General features: G+C 36.7%; 1 protein-coding gene across 1 annotated transcript in view; it reads left to right on the forward strand.

Annotated features, from left to right (window-relative positions):
- Positions 1 to 935: 935 nt before the first annotated feature.
- LOC756342 (protein lin-9 homolog) overlaps positions 936 to 21,203 on the forward strand; it is a 49,234-nt gene continuing 28,966 nt past the window's right edge. The window contains exons 1-8 of the mRNA XM_030989073.1: positions 936 to 1,116; positions 8,364 to 8,511; positions 9,725 to 9,838; positions 11,298 to 11,548; positions 12,372 to 12,497; positions 15,741 to 15,904; positions 16,928 to 17,061; positions 17,879 to 17,961. Coding sequence (XP_030844933.1) covers positions 9,782 to 9,838; positions 11,298 to 11,548; positions 12,372 to 12,497; positions 15,741 to 15,904; positions 16,928 to 17,061; positions 17,879 to 17,961 — 815 coding nt within the window. The 5' untranslated portion in view covers positions 936 to 1,116; positions 8,364 to 8,511; positions 9,725 to 9,781. The remainder of the gene's footprint in view (positions 1,117 to 8,363; positions 8,512 to 9,724; positions 9,839 to 11,297; positions 11,549 to 12,371; positions 12,498 to 15,740; positions 15,905 to 16,927; positions 17,062 to 17,878; positions 17,962 to 21,203) is intronic.

Below are 21,203 nucleotides of genomic sequence, written 5' to 3' on the forward strand. Positions count from 1 at the left end.
TACCCCCAAGGACAATTATCCCCCGCGAACAACTACCCCCCTCCCCCGAGGACAACTACCCCGTGTACAATCAGGATTCAATAGCAAAAGACGATCTGACACATTGAGAGATTAAGGTCCAATGCATGAACCCATATTCGTTCAAATACTTAATTAGCACGTTATCTTTCCTATTACTACACATTTCTCTTAAAATTTTATTTCTTCTCAAATTGCATAAATTACATTTCTCTGAGGCAGCGTTATTTCAACTTTTTGTTAGTCACGGTACCCTCTTAAGAAATGATATATTATAATGTCTATGATTCTTTAGACGAAACGTTTTATGTCCCTGTTACGCCATCAGTGTGGAATGCTTCTTTTTTTCTTTTCTTTTTTTGGAGGGGGGGGGGGGGGGGCTTTTCAGTCCGTATTATTTTGATTTGCATACTGGATAAGTGCAATAAAGAATGCTGCAAAACAAAACGACAGATATAAGTTCTCAGATGACAGAGCAAATGAAAACAATATTGATCTGTCATCCAGGTACTACACTGATTTATTGTACCACTTGGAAGCCTTATATAATAAATATGTATATGATTATCTCCTTTCCTCTCTCCCTCTTTATTATCTAGTTTTACCTTCTTTTCTCTTTGTTTCTCTCTCTCTCTTTTTCCCCTTCCCCTATTTTAGGCAAACGAAAAAAAGGGGGAGGTCCGCGGTCGATTCGTTAGAAAATATCTAGCGGCGAATCAGCCGGCGAATACGCGGGGGGGGGGGGGGGGGGGGGGGGGGGGGGGGGGGAGAGCACTATTTTTGTAAAACTTTTTTTTTTTTTTATTAAAAAATATTTTGTTATTGTTTTACTAGAGTCTAGGTGAGGTCTATTTATTATCAAATTAAGACAATCTCAAATGCTAATAAAAATAGCATAGCAATATTTACAGTACAAACAAGAATTAATTATATACCCCGTTCAGAAAATCCGGAAATCCGGAGGGGAAAGCAAAAACCAAAAACAATTAATAAAACCTAAGAGGAATGTTTCTAAAAATAGCCACTGATATATATCCCACAATGCATCTCATTTCTTTAAAAAGAGGCGCGTCAAGATGGCGGACACGGCTCTTGAAAGTTTGTATTGAGTTTATTACTTTTACATTGAGTCCATTTTAGATGTTCAGTAGTGAGGAACATGAAAAGTAATATGAAAATACGATCATTAGGTGGTTTTATTTAAGCACGATTGCTGCTTTGTAGTGCTACGTTGTGGTCATTGCTTCCGTGCCGGTATCTCACTGCGCAAGTTTTATTGTGGTCCCATACGTTGACAACTGTGTTGTGAGTTCGTTCGTTGTGAGTGTTGAGTGCGTGTGAACAGGTGAAGAATTGATTTGTGAATGGGGACACATTTTGACAAGATAATGTTATAAACTCAGTGAAAAAATAATGACTATTTTTAAATGGGATAACGAGATATTTTAGGATAAACTCTAGATCTAGGTCTAGTCAGTAGACATGGTGGTAGAAAGATGAGAAGACACAAACCACAACACAAGAGACGACATTAATTTTGCTGTTCTCTAAAAATTAAAAAAATTCAATTTTGTTTTAAAGAATCAAAGACAATATTTTGCCTCGGCCTCAGGAATTTTGAAAATCATATTTATACATTCACCCTAGATCTAGACTCTAGATGTGATTATAGATCTAGATCTAGCAAAAATATTTTTGTAGACCTAGATCTATGCATCCTCTGAAATTTCTGTATGAAACAAATTATTGAATCTAGACCTATCGCATCATCATGGTCATCTGGTCATGGTGCGGTGGGCCCGGTGGGGTATTCTAAAGTTGTTCCAAATTCTGTACATGTATGCCTATGGAGCAAATTGGAGAGGAGCTTGCAAATGCAAGAGCCAAGATAAGTCACTGAGTTACCAATTTGTGTATGATTTATTGCAACCTTAAAGGTTAAGTCTAGGGTAGCGCGCCCAGTATTCGGTCAATTCCCAGTATTCGGTCAGACAGCCGTTTCAACAGCTGTAACAATTTAATGTTACCCCGATTTTCAAGAAAGGTAACAAAAGTGATAGTAAAAATTATAGGCCAGTTAGTCTAACGAGCATTATTTGTAAAATGATGGAGAATCTTGTGCGTAAGCAATTGCTTGACCATCTTATGACGAATGATTTGATTTCAGTTCACCAGCATGGGTTTGTAGTTGGTCGGTCTTGCATCACCAATCTTTTAGAAGTGTTGGACCAGTGGACACAGATTTTGGATGATGGAGGCACAGTAGATGCCATATATTTGGACTTCATGAAGGCGTTCGATACGGTGCCTCACCACCGACTGCTTCTCAAATTAGAATCGTATGGAGTTCGTGGGAATGTACTTGCATGGTTAGAGTCTTTTCTGAGTGGACGGCAGCAAAGAGTAGTGGTCAGAGGCAAGCAGTCTAAGTGGGGCAAAGTCCTGAGTGGAGTGCCGCAGGGCAGTGTGTTGGGTCCATGTTTATTTTTGCTATTTGTCAATGACCTTCCAAAAGTTGTCAACTCAAATATTTCGATGTTTGCAGACGACACAAAGTTGTATGTCCGTGCTGATACTGCAGATTTAAGAAAGCAACTTCAAGAGGATCTGTCACGGATGGAAGAATGGGCTGAGAAATGGCAGCTTTGCTTTCATCCTGATAAGTGTACTGTTTTAAGGCTTGGGAAGTTACCGGCAGAAGCCTCTACAGACTATTGTATGAAAAAGGGGACAGACTCTGTAACACTATCTGTTACAAACGTAGAAAAGGACCTAGGTGTCCTAGTAGATTCACAACTATCATTTAAAGATCACATTTCCCAAACAGTTCTCAAAGCGAATCGAGTACTTGGAGTTATCCGTAGGACATTTATGTACCTCAATACTGATACTATGCCGTTTTTGTTTTAAAGGCCTCGTTAGGCCCATTTTAGAATATGGACAAGCCGCATGGTCCCCATACAGATTAGGAGAACAGAGAATGTTGGAGAGCGTACAAAGACGTGCAACAAAGATTATTCCTGGCCTTAGAAATTTAACATACCAGGAGCGCTTGACCAAACTCAAACTACCAACTCTTGTTCACAGGCGTAAAAGGGGGGACATGATCGATGTGTATAAGTACGTGAATGGCTTGTACACTGTGCAAGAGATGCCCTTAAGATGAGTACAGAAGATCGAACTCGAGGTCACTCTAGAAAACTTGAAAAGAAATATTCAAGGCTAGATATAAGAAAATACTTTTTTAGCAATAGAGTCGTGGAACTGTGGAACGGTCTCCCAGAAAACGTTGTGGCAGCTGGGTCGGTAAACTCTTTTAAGAATAGACTTGATAGTCACTGGTCAAAGAGTGTACCAGTAAGCCTTCTGTATGAGCCGGTCTAGGTGTTGTCTATTGTCTCATGTTATTACACAACCTCCTCCCTCCACAAAATAGCAGTAATCACGGAAGAATCCTGGATCGATGAACAGGCTTAGACCTACAACATCGTGTTTTAAAGTAAAGTAAGTAAGTAAAAAATAATTTATGAGCCACGAAACTTGCACAAATCAGGCAGCTGAACAATTTTTCTTAACTCTCAAAATTAAATCAGATTTAGGGCCCCGGAATGATCTCCAACTTAGCTCGAAATTGGTCAGTGTCGCACAACTTTCCGCACTTCCGCGTTCTCTTAGCACATGCGCTAACATGCATAGCCATATGTAGAAGTCTATTGCGAAACAACTACGTGTGCTGTCACAATGAATTTAGTATTTGTGTGAAGAGAATCACTTCCGTGTTCGCTCCATCGCAGCGAATTTGCAAATGACGCACTTGCCGATGTGCAAGAGGTATTTATACGATACCCTTGCCATGCGGTATCGCTCGGCCAGTATTCGGTCAACGCATTGACATTCAGTGCTTTATCGCGCAATTGTGTGAAAATAGTGCGCAAATACGCTATGCTCCTTCGCAATGGAGAATACACGCACAAATCGCGTGACCGAATTCTAATCGGCGCGACCGAATTCTGGGCAGAAAAATGCTCCGTCTTCTTTCGGAAGTATTTTGCTTATCATTATTCTATATTTTAAGTGACTATAAAATCCTGTCAGAGGAATAAATTTCTTTTCTTTTGATGGGTAGATTGCCAAATAAAAGAGGTAAGAATTCAAAATATTAGTGATTTCCCTTAAGTGACCGAATACTGGGCACTCTACCCTACTCCAAAAATATTTTGCTTTTTATAGTCTAGAGTAAAGGAGGGGGTTTTCGTCCACTTAAGACAAAATCCTATTTTTTGGACTCTTTACTTCCTATTTATTATCATTTCTTGTTCAAATCATGAAGCAAATATTATTATTATTTAAACAAAAGAATCCCAGAAAAAAATCATGAATTGCCATGAAAATATTTATTTCAATTTTCACTGTTTTGGAGCCAGTTATCGACCTAGCGATTCAGTTTACGACCGCATGTACAAAGTCAATAGGAAGCGCTATGCTATTATGCGATGTATTTTAAAGGGATTTTACCATGCATCCAACGGATTGGCCGAAAACTGGAGCGGGTCATTTACCCCCTCCTTTACTCTAGATGCAAAAAAACAAGAGAAACGGAGCAAACAAAATTTGAGTAAAATCGGATAACAAATGAGGAAGTTACGATTTTTTGAAAAAGTATGAAAAATATTGAACATTGAAAAATCACTACACAAATTGCCAATTTGGTTATCAGTTTGTGACATCATTTCCTCACTATATATCAATTGCTTTATATATGTTTATCCCATTAAGTTCCCTTTTTATTGTCAAAAACTTGATTTCCCCAGGCCCCATGCCTTTGCCCAGGTTATAAATAAATAATAAATAAAAACATTTATATATTTAACGCGCAACATATCCACCCAGAGGGTGCTTAATGCGCTTACAATGAACTACATAATATACTTGGATACAATTATGCTTACATTAGGCCATGATCGTCTGGTCTTAGGGATGATCAGAGTAATGATAACTATCATATTGAGTGCATGACATTTCACAAAATCTTTATGAACTCAAGTATTTATACTTTTTTCTGAATATTGTATATTTATATAATAAAAAAAAGTTGGCCTTGAGGGAGATACCACATAGTATTTCCCAAACTAGACTCATATTGCCCCGAGTCAAAGAGGAGGGCAATATGGGTCTTGTGAGGGCAATATATGTGTTATCTCCCGAAAGTTAAGCCAGTCAATATTTATCATCCATATCCAATTCAGACATCTAGAGCAAATACATACTGTACATGACAATCTCATAGAACTGAAAAAACTTTGTCAAACCAGCACTGTGCATCCAGCTGCTTGACAACATTTTTGATACACTGCAAACAGTGTACCCAATTTGGTGTGATTATTACATCACAATAAAGTGCGCGCAAAGTGTGCAGGTTCTCGTGCGCATAATAGATGCGCAACGAAAATGACAAAATACGACGCAGTGAATATGGTCTTATATTTCCTGCTTTTTTAACACATAAAGTCAATAGGCTTTTTCATGAGATGGTAATATGGTCTCGTATTTACTGAATAATTAGCCCTTTTAGGATTACAACAAGTGTAATATGATTTTATAAAACCACTGCTCAGATGTCTGATACAGGTCATAATCATAATTATTGATTTACATACCGCCGGTATTAAATAGTTTATCAAAATTCATGTATTTCGTAATTAAACTGAAAAAACTCTAATATTAGTGCATCCACACAAAAACATAATAGAGTAAAGGAGGGGGTTTTCGGCCGGTCCGTTGGATGCATATTAAAATCCCTTTGAAATACGTTGCATAATAGCATCACGTATCCCACACATACCATAACATGCCAGAGTCACTGAAGAACCACATTTGCAAAAGAAATTATATCCTTAAATATCACATTTTAGCGACGTAATCGGCGGTCCCGCTACCGAAATCTGAAAAATCAAGTATCTTACGCGTGTCTGTAGGGAATATGGGTACCATAAAATGAGCTGTATTTCAAGTATTTTTCAGATTTAGAACGCGATTTTGTGTGAGTCGCAAGCTCAAAAGTATCTCATTGCATGTAATAAATCAATGCAGCCGGATACCGCAGCGCACACACGATATCTCTGTCTAATTCAGATTCCAATTTCTGATCACCGCAGAGTTAGTTTTCGGCACGGGGAGCTCCGGTCGCTAGTGCTATAGATCAGTGGGGGAAACGCACGGCAAGCACGCTTCCTATTGACTTTGCAGTGTTTGCACATGCTGCCGAAAACTGCCCCGCTAAGCCGAAAACTACCTCCGAAACAGTGAAAATGGAAATGAATATTGTCATGGCAATTCATGATTTTTTTCTGGGATTCTTTAAAAAAAAAAAAAAAAATAGTATTTGCTTCATGATTTGAACAAGAAATGATAATAAAAAGGAAGTAAAGAGTCCAAAAAATAGGATTTTGTCTGAAATGGCCGAAAAGCCCCTCCCTTACTCTAGAGTAAAAGAGGGAATTTTCGGCCACTACAGCAAAATTCTATTTTCATCTCGCCTGCATAGCAAAAAGCGAGACATAGGCGCCGCTTTTCCGGTGACGGCGGCGACGGCGGCGGCGTCAACATTTTTTGATATAATTTTGATATAATTTTTAAAGTATAAGTTCTTAGTCGATGAAACTTTGACTATAGGGTAATCAAGTATCCCCAATCATGTGAGTAGAATTTCACAAAGTCAAGGTCAAAGGTCATTTCAGGTCAAGAGACTTGGACTATCATCATCATCGAATACTTAACCTAAGGTTAAGTTTTTGAATTTTTAATATCATTTTGAAAGTTTAAGTTCTTAGTCAATGAAACTTGGACTATAGGGTTATCAAGTCTCCCCAATCATGTGAGTAGAATTTCAGGCCACTAAGTTAAGGTCAACAAACTTAGACTTTGTTGTGGCATCAACATCAAGATTTTCTCCATTGTTCTCCATTAATTAATTATGGTAATTTATGCAAATTTATTCCAAGAATACCAAAAATTGCTTCTTTTCTCTCATTTCTTCACCGATTTTGATTTGGTTTGCCTTATCTGGTAGAACTAAATTTGGAACACTAAACTTCTACACAGAATTGTGAGATTTTGCTAAATTGATTATTTATGGTACTTCATGTACATGTAAATGAAATGAAATTATGTCCCTTCCAGGGCATCAAATTTTTATTATTTGACCAGTTCAAAAGTGTACCACATAAAATTTACGATATTTTTGTTGCGAGATGCGGATGAGCGCTACGTCATTGACGTTCTGGTTTATCATATTGAATTGCGTTATGCAGGCGAGACTGCAGAGAGCGTTTCCCTTGTTGGACTCTCTACCTCCTATTATCATTTCTTGTTCAAATCATGAAGCCAATACTATTATTATTTTAACCAAAAAAGAATCCCAGAAAAAATATCATGAATTGCCATGGCAATATTCATTTTCATGTTCACTGTATGAACGTACGTAGTCAATAGGGAGCGTGTGTGTGTTCACCGTCTGATCTATAGCACTGGCTCGCTGTGGTACAAAAAAATAAGACATGTGCGGCCAGAGCACGTAATCCCCCGCAAGAAGACGAAAGACCTGATGCATGCCTGATCGTCAACGAAACGGAGATAAGCTTTTGGTAAATCCGTTTGATGCAACGGCAGGCAGCCAGTGAAAATGAACTTGTTTGATCAAATTATGGAAATGCAAGCATTTTTAAAACAAACAGAATTTTGTTATTCCTGGCTCATTTTTCCTAATTGAGGTGTCATATGAAAGGGCAGAAATTGAACTTTCTAGAAATGTGATTTTCTCCTTGAAATTCAGATACCGCCCGCCAAATGATTTTTTGGTTTCCTCTCTTCAAATTGCTTTTAATCACTCATGCGTGAAATATGCATCGTATGAGTTGCATCAAATGAAAGAGGAGGATCTAAGCTTTCCAAATACATGTTTGTGTCATTTATTAATTGTAATTGTGATTAAGTTATGATAAAACATTGATTCGTTTTTTCGGTTCGTTTTTTCTGGGATGCACTGTATATGTGCTGAGAGGCAGCAATTGCACACTAATGCACACAATGAATAAGAAGTGGCTAATCGGCAAGTTTGACAGTAGACTCACGATTTGAATTTTCAAAGAATTTTTTTCTAACATCGGTAAGTTGAAAAGCTTGTATTTTACTGCTTAGGTGTCATCAATTGACGCTAAAGTACCGATTTTCGTACAGTTGTGTTTTAAATGTTGACAATCAATAGAGGTCGTTTTTAATACACAACAGTTATACTAATGCTGCTATGTTTGGTTATAACCTGATTTCCATTTTCTTTGCCGTTGCAGCATCTGCTGAGGCATTGATGAGCTTAAGGAGCGCAGGGAAGAGTAAGCTCTCCCCGTCACCAGCCCCGTCTCCAGCCCCCTCACCAGCCCCTCACCAAGCAAGGCATCACCTTCTAGAACAACACCATCTGTGCCTAGGAGGGGACATGTAAGTATGCTGGATGCTCTTCCTAACAATACCACCAACCAAAAAGATCTCTACTGTCTTCCTGTTGTACCACTTAATTTATATTTAATTATTCAGTTTAGGGACAACCCTTTGATAGGCCTTTGGCCTTTGTTTGCCCCCCCCCCCCCCAGATTTTGATACTTGTGTTATTTGTTGGAATTGCCTTTGTATTGTAAATGTTTGTTATTGTGATTTTTATTAAATGTGCAAATAAAATTATTGAATTAAAGTACAGTCACAGTCCTATTTAGCCAAAATAGAATCTAGAAAAGTTCTGTAAGTTGAATTTAGTTGTTAGTGATCTCATGTGGTCACCTGATAATTTTAGATTAGCAAATATGGGCAATTTGTATATATTTATATAAATCTAAAATTCCCATTTGTAGCTGGTAGACTGAGCTAACAACGCAAAACAACACGCACAAACTGTAAATACATACGCATACTAATAATACCTGAGGAATGTTGGGCAAAGACTAAGATCAACTTTAAGTTGGACTTAACTATGGCAGGCCATTCATGTCACTGGCTGCTCTCTCCATTTGTCTCTCAATTATGATCTTTAGAAATATTTTTTCCTTCGATTTTGAATTGTCAAAAAATGTAAATTCTGTAGATTTGTGGTCACGATTTACACATCCCTTGAGAAACCAATGTCAGGAATGGTTAGAGGAACTAGTGGCATAAAAGGCCTGCCGTAGTTAAGTTCAACTTATAGTCGATCTTAGTCATTGTGAAACACCACCCTGCACTAGTAGTGTTGCTCATCTTGTGCATTATTTTCCTTTGACTCCAGTCTGACTTATTTTGGTTTAGTAACAGCCTCAGATTCTGAAACAAAATCCTAGATTTAGTTATGCTGTAATGATAATTATAAACCTTTAGGTCAGTCAGAACCCCATGACTTATACAAGCCGATCGCCTGTCTGATTATCAAGATATTTATGATTGGAAATCAAAATTTTTAAATTCATTTTCCTAACAAATTTTATAACACTGCAGTTTATTGGGGAAAACGAGTATGGTAAAACCAGTCACTCAAAGATTTCTACTTTTTTGAGGCCCTTCATGATCATTTTGAAGCGCAATTTTTTTAGGGCTTCAATATTACACCATATCATAGACAATGATAACAGATAGGGCCATGCATCTCAGATTCAACATTGTTTATCGATGCCTTTAATCTCTCCAGCCCGCAAGAATCCGGAAGAAAAATCGGAGGATATTCAACGATGATGAAGACACGTCCATGTCTCCCATTAGGGCGTCGCCTAGCAAAAAACTCAAGATGTCTCCATCCAGAACGGTAAGCTACAATCAAGTACCATTATGATAAAGATTTGATATTAATCGTAACTTGTTAGCGATTGATATCAATCTCATTTATGTAAATAAGAGATAGGAGACTGCAAACTTGCGATTGATTGGAGGACTTGCGATTGATACATGTAAGGATCTATCGCAAGTCGCTACACTTGCTAAGATGGGGCCCAGGGAATTATTTCATGTCACCATTTTCAAGTACATCTTCAGAGATATCCCATTGAAGCCATGTTCTTGTATGAACATTTAAACACATGTCAGTGGGATGTGGGTGAACTTGTACTCGTGGCGGTATCGGAAACGATGCCCAGTTTGTAGTTAGGATATGTCCCCAATAATCCACTGATCTCGTACACATGAGGAAGTGCCACTTTATGCATTTAGAAAAAATGACTCTCAAATAGATGAAGATGCATCTGGAATAAATTTTGTGTTGCCCTTTTGAAAGGAATACTACCAGATGTGTAAGATGGGGCATAATTGCACAAATCTCATGAGCACCCCTGTCCAGTATTCATTTCTCTGGGGTTTTTACAAATTTTGTGCAAATGACCTTTGTCTGCTCATCTACAAGCTGACTTGTGACAAAAATGGCAGCACTAACCGTAATCCTAACTTCAATCCTGGATTGAACACTACAGTTACAGTCACTTTATTTGTTACATGTAGTATCCTTGTGTATAATCTATGTTCCAGAACAATTAATCAGATATATTACTGAGAAGTTTGTCTCACAAATCCATCTTTTCCTTTCATTTCCTTTTTTCATTTTACATAAATTGTTAAGTGAATATTTGTACGCTGCTGATGCTATTGACTACTCTGTCATGTCATTGTTTTGTTGCATGAATGCTTATTTGCTTTGATTATATTTCTATGAAAATAAATGAAAATGAAGTAACTAAACGAAACAATTGATTGATGTCAGGCCTACTAATCCATTATGTCTTGCCAAATGATGAGATGTCTTTTCCATTTCTTAACAACCATCTCTCTATCATGACAGTCCTTCTTTCCTTATCTTCTTCTCAACCCCACATGCAGCTCATCATTTAGTATTATTTTCTGTACCCTCGATCTCTCACTTCTTTTTGTCATTGTCTACTCTTTGTATTATGACCGTGTTCTTCTATCTTTGTCGTGTAACGTATTATCTTGGTCCTTTCTCGTCTCTGTTGGCATCCCCCTTTTTCTTTCCCCTATTTTGTAGTTCCCTTTGTAGTTACAGATTAGTTAATTTAATTACTCATTATTCCTAAGTTTCATTTGAGGTGTTCACACTTGTACAAGCATTGCTTTTTAGTGGACCCCTCTGTTTCCAACATGCATTTCTTAAATTTGTTTTAAATGCTTATAATTGATTTGTAATGTTTCGTTGGAAACATGAATAAATTTGAATTTTGAATAAAATAAAATTGAATCAAATGTTCTTTTCCTTGAAGCCCACCAAGTTGCACATCTCCACCTCTACCTTGGTCTCTTCCCCCCGTGCGAGTGCTTCCAAGTCCCCCTCCCACAACCCTTCCCCCGTCTCAACGCCGTCCAAACTCCCCACGTCCAGCGGGACAGGAGGAGGCCACGTGTCGTACAAGAAGTCCGCCCAGAAGCTAGGCCAACGACTCAAGAACCTGCTCAAGTTACCCAAGGCATACAAGTGGTGTATCTATGAGTGGTTCTACTCAAACATCGACAAGTAAGTCAGGAACCTGTCATAAAAGTTTTGAGTACTGACGGAAGGTTCTGCTCAATAATTCAGATATCCAGATTTCAAATCAAATCAAATCATTTACTTCCAAATTCCAATATCAATTAAAAGCAATGTGTAAAAAACAGTCAATGGGCAATAAAACATTATAAAACTATGACATTTCAATCTAACGATATAGCAATCAAAGAGGAACAAGGTACAGACTACATTAAAAACATAAGTGGATTATTGATGAAAACATAAAAGCCTTAAGTACTGACAAATGGTTCTGCTAAATAATTAAGATAATTAAAACTGACTAAATTTGTAGGTGTCTCAGTATACTGGTTAATTCATTTGACTCTCAATTCGAGGGTTGAGGGTTGGAATCCCAGCCTGCCACTATCGTCCTTTTCCAGGACATTAATCCATACTTGCCAATCTCCACCCAGGTGTAAATGGGCACCCGATATGCCAGAGCGCTACCTAATTGGCAGTAAACTATGACTATAATGAAATTTTAAAACGGCAGGAGCATCATCACGTAATTGACTTGTGCACGATATAAGAAGCCACCATTATTTTAATTGTTACAAATATACACTGTACGTTACATTTGTGTGAGTTAGATTCAAGCCATGTTACAAGCTTTTTTTAACGCATTCCAAAATATTGACCGAAAATGGTTAATCAGAATTATTTTTGTTTTGAGGTTCATTTATGGTGCCCTTTTCAGAATTTTAGAAGGCTAAGCCCTTTCTTTAGCTAGTTCTTTGCAAATGAATAAATGCCTTAACACACAACAATGATTTCCTTTTGTGATTGACAGATCATTATTTGAAGGAGAGAATGACTTCAAGATTTGCCTGAGGGAGTCCTTTCCCCAGCTCAAGCAACGCAAGTTGACCAAAGTGGAATGGTGTATTGTCCGGAGATTAATGGGCAAGCCAAGAAGGTGTGTAGTGTTGGCATCGTTATTTTGTTATCCTTTTCATCAATTTATCATATTTAAGGTGGTTTTGCTCAATAAAGAGCCCTGGTAAAATCCACTATGAAAATGATGGACAAAGAAAGCGGACAAAATATACAGTTCCTCAGGTAGACAAAGGAACATCCCTTCACTGCTATTATGTAAAAATGTGTAGAACAGGTGAATATGCATGTGACACCTGTTCTACACATTTTTGGCTCGCCTACGTAGCAAAAAGCGAGACATAGGCGCCGCTTTTCCGGTGACGGCGGCAGCGACGGCGGCAGCGACGGCGGCGGCGTCAACATCAAAAACTTAACCTAAGGTTAAGTTTTTAAATTTTTGATATAATTTTTAAAGTATAAGTACTTAGTCAATGAAACTTTGACTATAGGGTAATCAAGTATCCCCAATCATGTGAGTAGAATTTCAGATCACAAAATCAAGGTCAAAGGTCATTTCAGGTCAACAGACTTGGACTATGTTGTAGCATCATCATCATCGAAAACTTAACCTAAGGTTAAGTTTTTGAAATTTTGATATAATTTTGAAAGTATAAGTTCTTAGTCAATGAAACTTGGACTATAGGGTTATCAAGTCTCCCCAATCATGTGAGTAGAATTTCAGGTCACTTAGTTAAGGTCAAAGGTCATTTAAGGTCAACAAACTTAGACTTTGTTGTGGCATCAACATCAAGATTTTCAAAATGCTTCTTCTTCGTTATTTTTCAACCAATTTTGATTCTGATTGTTTCATATGATAGGGCTAGGAGGGGGATTTAAAATTTCTACTCAGAATCGAGAAATTCATTATCTATGCTAATTTATGCAAATTTATTCGAAATCACAAAAAAGGCTTCTTCTCCTTCATTTCTCGACCGATTTTGATTTGGTTTGCTTTATATCGTAGAGCTAACTTTGGTACACTAAACTTGTACACAGAGTTTTGAAATTGTTCTCCATTAATTAATTATGGTAATTTATGCAAATTTATTCCAAAAATAACAAAAATTGCTTCTTTTCCCTCATTTCTTGACCGATTTTGATTTGGTTTGCCTTATCTGGTAGAGCTAAATTTGGAACACTAAACTTCTACACAGAATTGTGAGATTTTGCTCCATTGATTAGTTATGGTACTTGATGCAAATGAAATTAAATTATGTCCCTTCCAGGACATCAAATTTTTATTTTTTGACCAGTTCAAAAGTGTACCACATAAAATTTACGATATTTGTTGTTGCGAGATGCGGATCAGCGCTACGTCATTGACGTTCTGGTTTATCATATTGAATTGCGTTATGCAGGCGAGATCACCGAGAGCGTTTCCCTTGTTACATAATAGCAGTGAAGGGATGTTCCTTTGTCTACCTGAGCAACTGTATATTTTGTCCGCTTTCTTTGTCCGTCATGTTCATAGTGATCATACCATCAATGTTAACTACCATGGAAACCTTGATTTTGATTGGCTGTTGAGCCCTGTTACTATGGTAGTTGCCATTGATGGCAAAGTTACCATCAATGGTTAGTTTTATGCAACGGGTCCAGATACTTTAGCAGAAAGAACACACTTTACAAATGTTTGTTGCATAACCCTTTGCCCTTCGATGCTTGACATTTTTTAAATGAGAATAAGCACTAAAATCCTTCAATTGGCAACATCATGGAATGTTCAGAATCGCCTATTTCATGCAAATTGACACTAAAAACTTCTTAACATACTTGATAGCAATGAACATTCAATCCAAATAGACAACTTTTTATTGAAAAATGTAGGAATTATAGACAAATATGAATGTTGTCAATTTGAATAAACAGTTCCTGTTCTGAAAAGGTTAGAGGAGAATTAATTCCTGTAGAAGCAGAAGAATTTAATAGAGAGATATATTTAAATTAATTTAATAGAGAGATATATTTAAATTAATTTAATAGAGAGATATATATTTAAATTAATTTAATAGAAAGAGGCAGTTTTTTTTTTTTTTTTTTTTTGGGGGGGGGGGGGGGGTTTGGAAAGCATTGCAAGCTTTGCCGGATGACAAGACCAGAGGAATTTATTTTATTTATTTATTAGTCTTTAATACTGCTTTTTCGTGGAGGCCCTACAACAACAATACAAAATTTACAAACATATGGAAAACAATCCAAATTGAAACAAAATGAATTAAGTTACAACATTTTTGAACAAAAGAAAAGTAACAGAAACAACACAATGGACCAGTTCAATGATTTAAATTATTATAGCGCCAAAACAAAAGAGTAAATGGAGAATTTGATGGCGCATTTTTTTAAAAATTAGGTAAAGTATTCCAGAAAGCCGCACCATCAAATGAAAAACTTTGTTTTCCCATCTGGGTTTTTATTTTGGGTAAAATTAATCCTGCATTTTGTGCACTGCCTGTTCTAATGTTATGTACAGATTGGGTTTTTTGAAATCCCCATTTGGGCAGATTTACATTTTCACATCTGATGTTGTTGAAGATTTTATTCAAACTTTGAATAGCAGTGGGAATTGTACACATCATGCTAAGCACTGCAGATTTTATTTTTTGGTAGTAAATAGTGACGAAGGGAATAAAGATTTTTGTTTGAATACTGTGAAATGTATGACACTGAAAGTTAAATGTGACTTAGTTACTGAATGAATTTGTTATAGGATTCTTAATTTTGATTAAAATTGAATTTATTAGTAAACTTCATTCATATAAATGAACATTTTGTTTCACAATACATAAATAAAACAATTATATAAACAAGAAAATCAACAAGTGGTATAGTTTTGGGAGTAATCACAAATTAACAATAAACATTGTAGCTTGTACATACAGTGGTAAATGGTATTATTACAAAATAATTATATCACACGTACCAGCCTATGTTTGACATTAAAGATACATAACAAATGGGAATGATAATTTTGATATTGATGTTCTATTGATATATATTTAATTTCTTTTTGTTACATGGCGTACATTCATTAACATGGATGGGATGTTAAAATTTCCCTCAAGTATTTATGAATGTTTTAATACACTTACAGAAGTGATCAGTTATATTTTCATTCTCAAGTGTCATAGTGCTTACAAATTTCTCTTCATCGCTAAGATCTTCAAACTGTCCAGATATTTCAGCCATGTTATTGTCATAGGTAACCAAACAATGAGTTCCTAATGTGATACCGTTGCTTTTGAATGGACCTGTTATGCTGTGATGCAATAATTCTTGTTTGCAGATGTTCACCAGCATTCTTTGAGGAGGAAAGGGCGGCGCTAGAGGAGCGGAGGCAGAAACTAAGGATGTTACAACACAGAAAAGGTCAAGAGCTTGACCTGGCAGAGGTCAAAGATCTCCCTGAAGAGATCCCAATACCCCTCTGTATAGGCACAAAGGTCACAGGTGAGAGGTCAACAAAACTTTGTACAGTATATCATGTGCAATACAGAATAGTTTACAACAAAAAAAGATTACAGTGAAACCTGTCTATAAAGACCACCCAAGGGAGACAAGAAAAGTGGTCTCTATAGGCAGGTGGTCTGTATGTACAGGTTCCTTTAGTTCATGTTTCAATGAGAATTCATTTTCAAGGGAAACAAAAATGTGGTCATTGTAGACAGGTAGGTGGTCGCTAAACCAGGTTTGACTGTATATGCATACTTTTTAAACAAAGGATTTTCTTGACAACCTGATAGTTGTCTGAGGCTTGCCCAACTTAACAAAAAGTGAAAAATGCAGACTGGATTCAAAGTATTGTAGTTCATTCATTGATAACAGGTCCCCAGGAAAGAAACATCCATAAATTTGTATATAGTAGTAAACCGGTCTATTGCAAACAATTATTAACAGAAAATTGTTGACAACTGGTCCTACCAGTAGACCCCGTAAGGAGAGTCCCAAATAGGCAAATGTAGATTTCTAAACAAAACAAAATTGCATGCACTGTACACAGAAATGAGTATGGGACTACACAAGCATGTGGCATGAAAGTTGTGGTCATAAACATTTAGCTGTTACTTGTCATACGGGTACTTCAAATTTGAGGGCATTTGAAGAGCCGTCCTTTTCAGGGGATATATTTTCTATGATACTCTTCCACGCTGACATTGAAAGAATGAAAGAGCTCACAAATCATCTTTCACCTTTCCCAGAACTCCAGCTTGAGTTTAAACATGCAGATAAGTTAGTACTTGTCGGTCCTTTGTTGCATGAAGCCAATTTTTTTTGGCCCCTCATGTTATTCACTCAAACTTTAAAAAATTATGAACAAATCATTCGCCATGTGAACAAACCTTTATTACAATATATACCAGGGTTGGCAATTTGACTATTTGACTTTTGACACCGTGTAAATAAGCCTTTATATGGACATATGTCAAGGATTGCCAATTTGACTATATTTCTCTCCTTTTGTTTCCCCCGTAGCTCGTCTACGAGCACCTCACGACGGTCTCTTCACCGGTCAGATAGACGCGCTGGATCCTGTAGATGCTACGTATAGAGTAACATTTGACCGACCTAACTTTGGCACTCACTCTGTTCCAGACACAGAAGTACTCGTAAGTTCAGTGTATGGGATTGTATCAAACATGATATCACATTTCTTGACCATGCAAGTGAATGAAATAATTTGTATCGAGGCACTTCACGAAGATTTATGCATTAAATTTGGTTACATTACTAAAATAACCTATTAATTGCACAAAACACTGTATTATTTTGACTTTGGAAAAAAAATAGTAAGAATATGAAAACATACAGCGTAGCTATAAATTTGGTTGCTATACAGCAACTTACAAGTAGGCGGGGAGCAGTCATTTTGCTTTCTTAATTGATTGAGATAAGTTACATTGGTTGCCAATAAGGCATAAAATTGCATTCAAAATACTTTTGCTTGTTTACAAAGCATTGAATGGTCAAGCCCCACATTATTTTTCTGAATAATTATCTCTCAATTCACGTCATACGCACGTAACTTGCAAAGCACATAGGACAAGCTGCGTCTAAAAGGCAGTAAAGCTACCTCACATCAACAAAAACAAAACTAACCCTTGGAAATTGTGCTTTCAGTTGCGCCGCTTCAAAGCTTTGGAATAACCTACCACTAGACATCAGAAAAGCCTCATCTGTTGATATCTTCAAAGTTTTGTTCAAGACGCAAATATTTTCAGGAGCTTTGAATATTTTGTTGCTGTGTGAGTCAGTGAAGTAGCGCTGTCTCCATCACAGCGCAGTAGAGTATTTTAAACAGTAGCTGCGCTTATAAATTGATGTAATTATTATTATTATTTCTAATTTGTTTTCCTCTTGAATAGAGTGCAGAAGAACATGACACTATTTCATGTTTGTCTTCTCATTTGTTTTCTTGTTGAACAGAGTACGGAAGAACAGGAGACTGTAGCGTTGACATCCTTCCTTCAGAAGCAGAGACCAAGACCCAATTACTTCACACCTCTCAGGTATTTAATAAACCCTTTGACTTCTGAGTTCTCTCGTTCCCATAGGCTTAAAGGGAAAGTTGAGTTCTGTTGCAGAGGGCGCTACACAAAATAATTTTTTTGTGAGATAATGAGTGTCAAATTTGAAAGAACATACAATTTCAATGACAAAATCATCTTTGTTTGATAAAAATCGGTTCAGAGACGGCTGAAATATCCATAAATATAACAATTTCTAATTTTGTGTACCACCACAAATATTCGATAATTTGGAAAAGCCGTTGAAAAAAACGAAATAGTGCCATTTACGTTGTATTTCAGCCAATGACAATGTTGGATTTTTTGTTGGCTTTGTCGTGTTGGTTCTATTACGCACAACCAGCCGTCCCATGTATTGTTATTATTAATTAATTAATTAACGGTCACCATATTTTTTTGAAAGTAGACTGAATTGGTATGATCGTAATGGCTACATTTTGGGGTCTAAAATTACCTTTATATCAATTTTAGGTCCCAAAAGGGCACTAGAAATGCCATAGATAAGATAAGAGCAATAAGCATGCACTCTGAAGGCATTTGCAGTCTGAAAACAAAACTCAACTATCCCTTTAATACAGTAGCCAACAGGTTCCTGTAGGGGATGGGTTTACATTTGTTTAGTCATATTGTAGCTTCATGATTGGTACACTTTAAAGGTACTATGTCCCATTTGCAGGCCAAAAAAATGAAAAGGTTAAAGTCCAACCACATTTGAAAGATAATACTAATTAAGAACTTCCCTAAAAGAAAGGGGGCTTGACAAAGACTTTAAGTGGGAAAATAACGACTATTAGTTATTACAAGAAGTGGGTTATTGATGTAGACAAATGCTCATGTACCCTTTACAGCTCATTTTATGTATGTTATTACCAAAGAAGAAAAAAGCCACTTAATCACTCAATAGTGTCTGACAGTGCAGTCTAGCAAGTAAACGGGTTTCCTTGCATAGTTTGAATATTAGGACACTGCTAATGTTTAAATTTCACAGATAGGACATCCATGACATATTCATAATTCCTGCAAAGTTCTACAGAATTTGAGGTTAGCTGCAAAAGGGACATAGTATCTTTAACCAATAGCAAATCAGAGTTGACTCTTTTCTAGAGGTTTCGATCCTCAAATTGGCGGGAATTAATCAAATTTTCTATTCCTTAGTTTAGAAAACAGCAGAATTTAATTTATCATTTGCCAATTTGTACACGGAAATAGTGATTTTATATTTTACATCGCATTGCCAATTTACATATTTTTAAGTGATTTGTTAGAATTATATTGCTCTTATTTGAGAATGGCACAACATGCTGCATTGGAAAATAGACTAATGTTGTTTTTCTTTCTGCTCATGTATCATGTTTAACCCAGAGCATGCTGAATCAAAAGATCATTAAAGGTAAAGACCAGTTATGGTCATGCGATTGCATTGTGAAAGAAACGTTGTGGAATCGATCAGAAAAGGTTGATCATCTAGCATATAAGAATTGGTGTGTACTGCAAGGTTCTGGAATCATCAAAATGATAAGAAATATGGCCCAGTCTTCGTAAAGTTACAAGCACTGTACACAGAAAGATGTATATGAGACTATACGCACCCGTGCGCGACACATGCGTTTATCTCTCACAGACCTTGTAGATAAACTAATTTACCAAATATATCAATTAGTAGGCGGTTTCCCGGCAAAATTTGTATCATCATGTATTAGTCAAAACATATTCTTTCACATGATTGGTAATAAGAGCTTCCATTTCATTTTTTGAAATTGGGGTGTTTCCAATACTGGTCTTTACCTTTAAGGGGTCATTTTTAATTAGCCAATAATGCAAAAATGCTTTAATGCAAAACAGATCACTGAAGGGAGACACTAGAGATTTTGTTGGCAGCTGATAAACAACCATCCGCAAACACGATGAAAATCTTAAATCGAAAAAATCTACATCTGGAGTTTTATTTTTTTTTAAACGCTGGTAGAAATTTCACTGATTTTCGTAGTGTAAATGCCAGCTCCTGAAATGAAATGATAGAATTTTTTAGTCACAAGTTGCGCATGGGCACTATACACACAAAAATAAAAATGAGCAAAATCAACATTTTTTTCCAATAATGTAAGTGGCAGTCTTAAAGGTATTACAAAGTTTTGGGAATATTTCATCAGGATTGGATCATGAAATTTAAAATTTGCATTACTATTGTGAAATATAGTGTTAGAACACCCAACTCTAAAAAAATTGGGCTCTAAAAAGCTTTCGATTTGGAGTTATTAAAATTTTAAAAAATAAAAAATTTTACCGGTACTCCCGGTAAATTTGGTATAGCTCCCTCTCAGTTCGAAAATTTATATGCCATCTGAACAGCATAACACATACATAGCACTATTGTCAAAGTGTAATAATTAACATGTTTTGACACCCAATCATATTACCAGACTTAAACAATATATATAATCATGAAGATAATTATTTTAAAGTCGAGTTGCCTTAGTGTAAGATTTTTATACTGTCTCCTAAATTTGAAGAAAAATATACTTGTCTGTACACTGTAATCGCAATATATAATTTTATAATCGATCGGACCGTCACCATCTTTACTGTACTTACGTACGTTAATCTATGAATTTCCTGTGCGGACCGGAATATCCTGTGTTGTTCTCTTCAACTCATTTTTCCATTTCCCTCTCTTAATCGTTTCTGTGTTTTCAACTTTGAAATGCATTTGTTATTGCTCGACTTTGATAATATTGTTGTTCGCCAGCTCTGTGAACGAACGCACATATTGCCTGTATTTTGGTCAAGTCAATTCTCGCTACCCTAAATAGGTACGAAAATCTCGAAATTCGCGAGACGAGGTAATTTTCACTCTCTCGGGTCGTCACTACAACTTCCGGTATAGAGTCCCATCCCGCTGGCGCTAGCGCCTGTGTTCGCTGTGCAGAGTTTTCACGCACGCTAAAATCGATGCCAATCAGTGTCATTTGTACAGATTATAATATGCAATGGAAAGCTTCGGGCAGAATTAGTGACTTTAGCACAAAAGGCCGTTAAACTCTACCGTGAAAGAGAGGGTTGTGATCACGAACGCCTGCACAGGAAGCTGTAATGTCGAAAAGCTATCCCATAATGCAATGCGCGTTTTCAGGATTTTCCCCGGATCTCGGCAGAATCGCTATTTGGGGTAGCGAGAATTGGCCGTGATGAACTGCAAAGATCTGGCATTGATCTCTGTTCATGTG

Source organism: Strongylocentrotus purpuratus, unplaced genomic scaffold (genome assembly GCF_000002235.5).
Source record: "Strongylocentrotus purpuratus isolate Spur 01 unplaced genomic scaffold, Spur_5.0 spur5_scaffold_18, whole genome shotgun sequence".
In the NCBI taxonomy this organism is placed as follows: domain Eukaryota; kingdom Metazoa; phylum Echinodermata; class Echinoidea; order Camarodonta; family Strongylocentrotidae; genus Strongylocentrotus; species Strongylocentrotus purpuratus.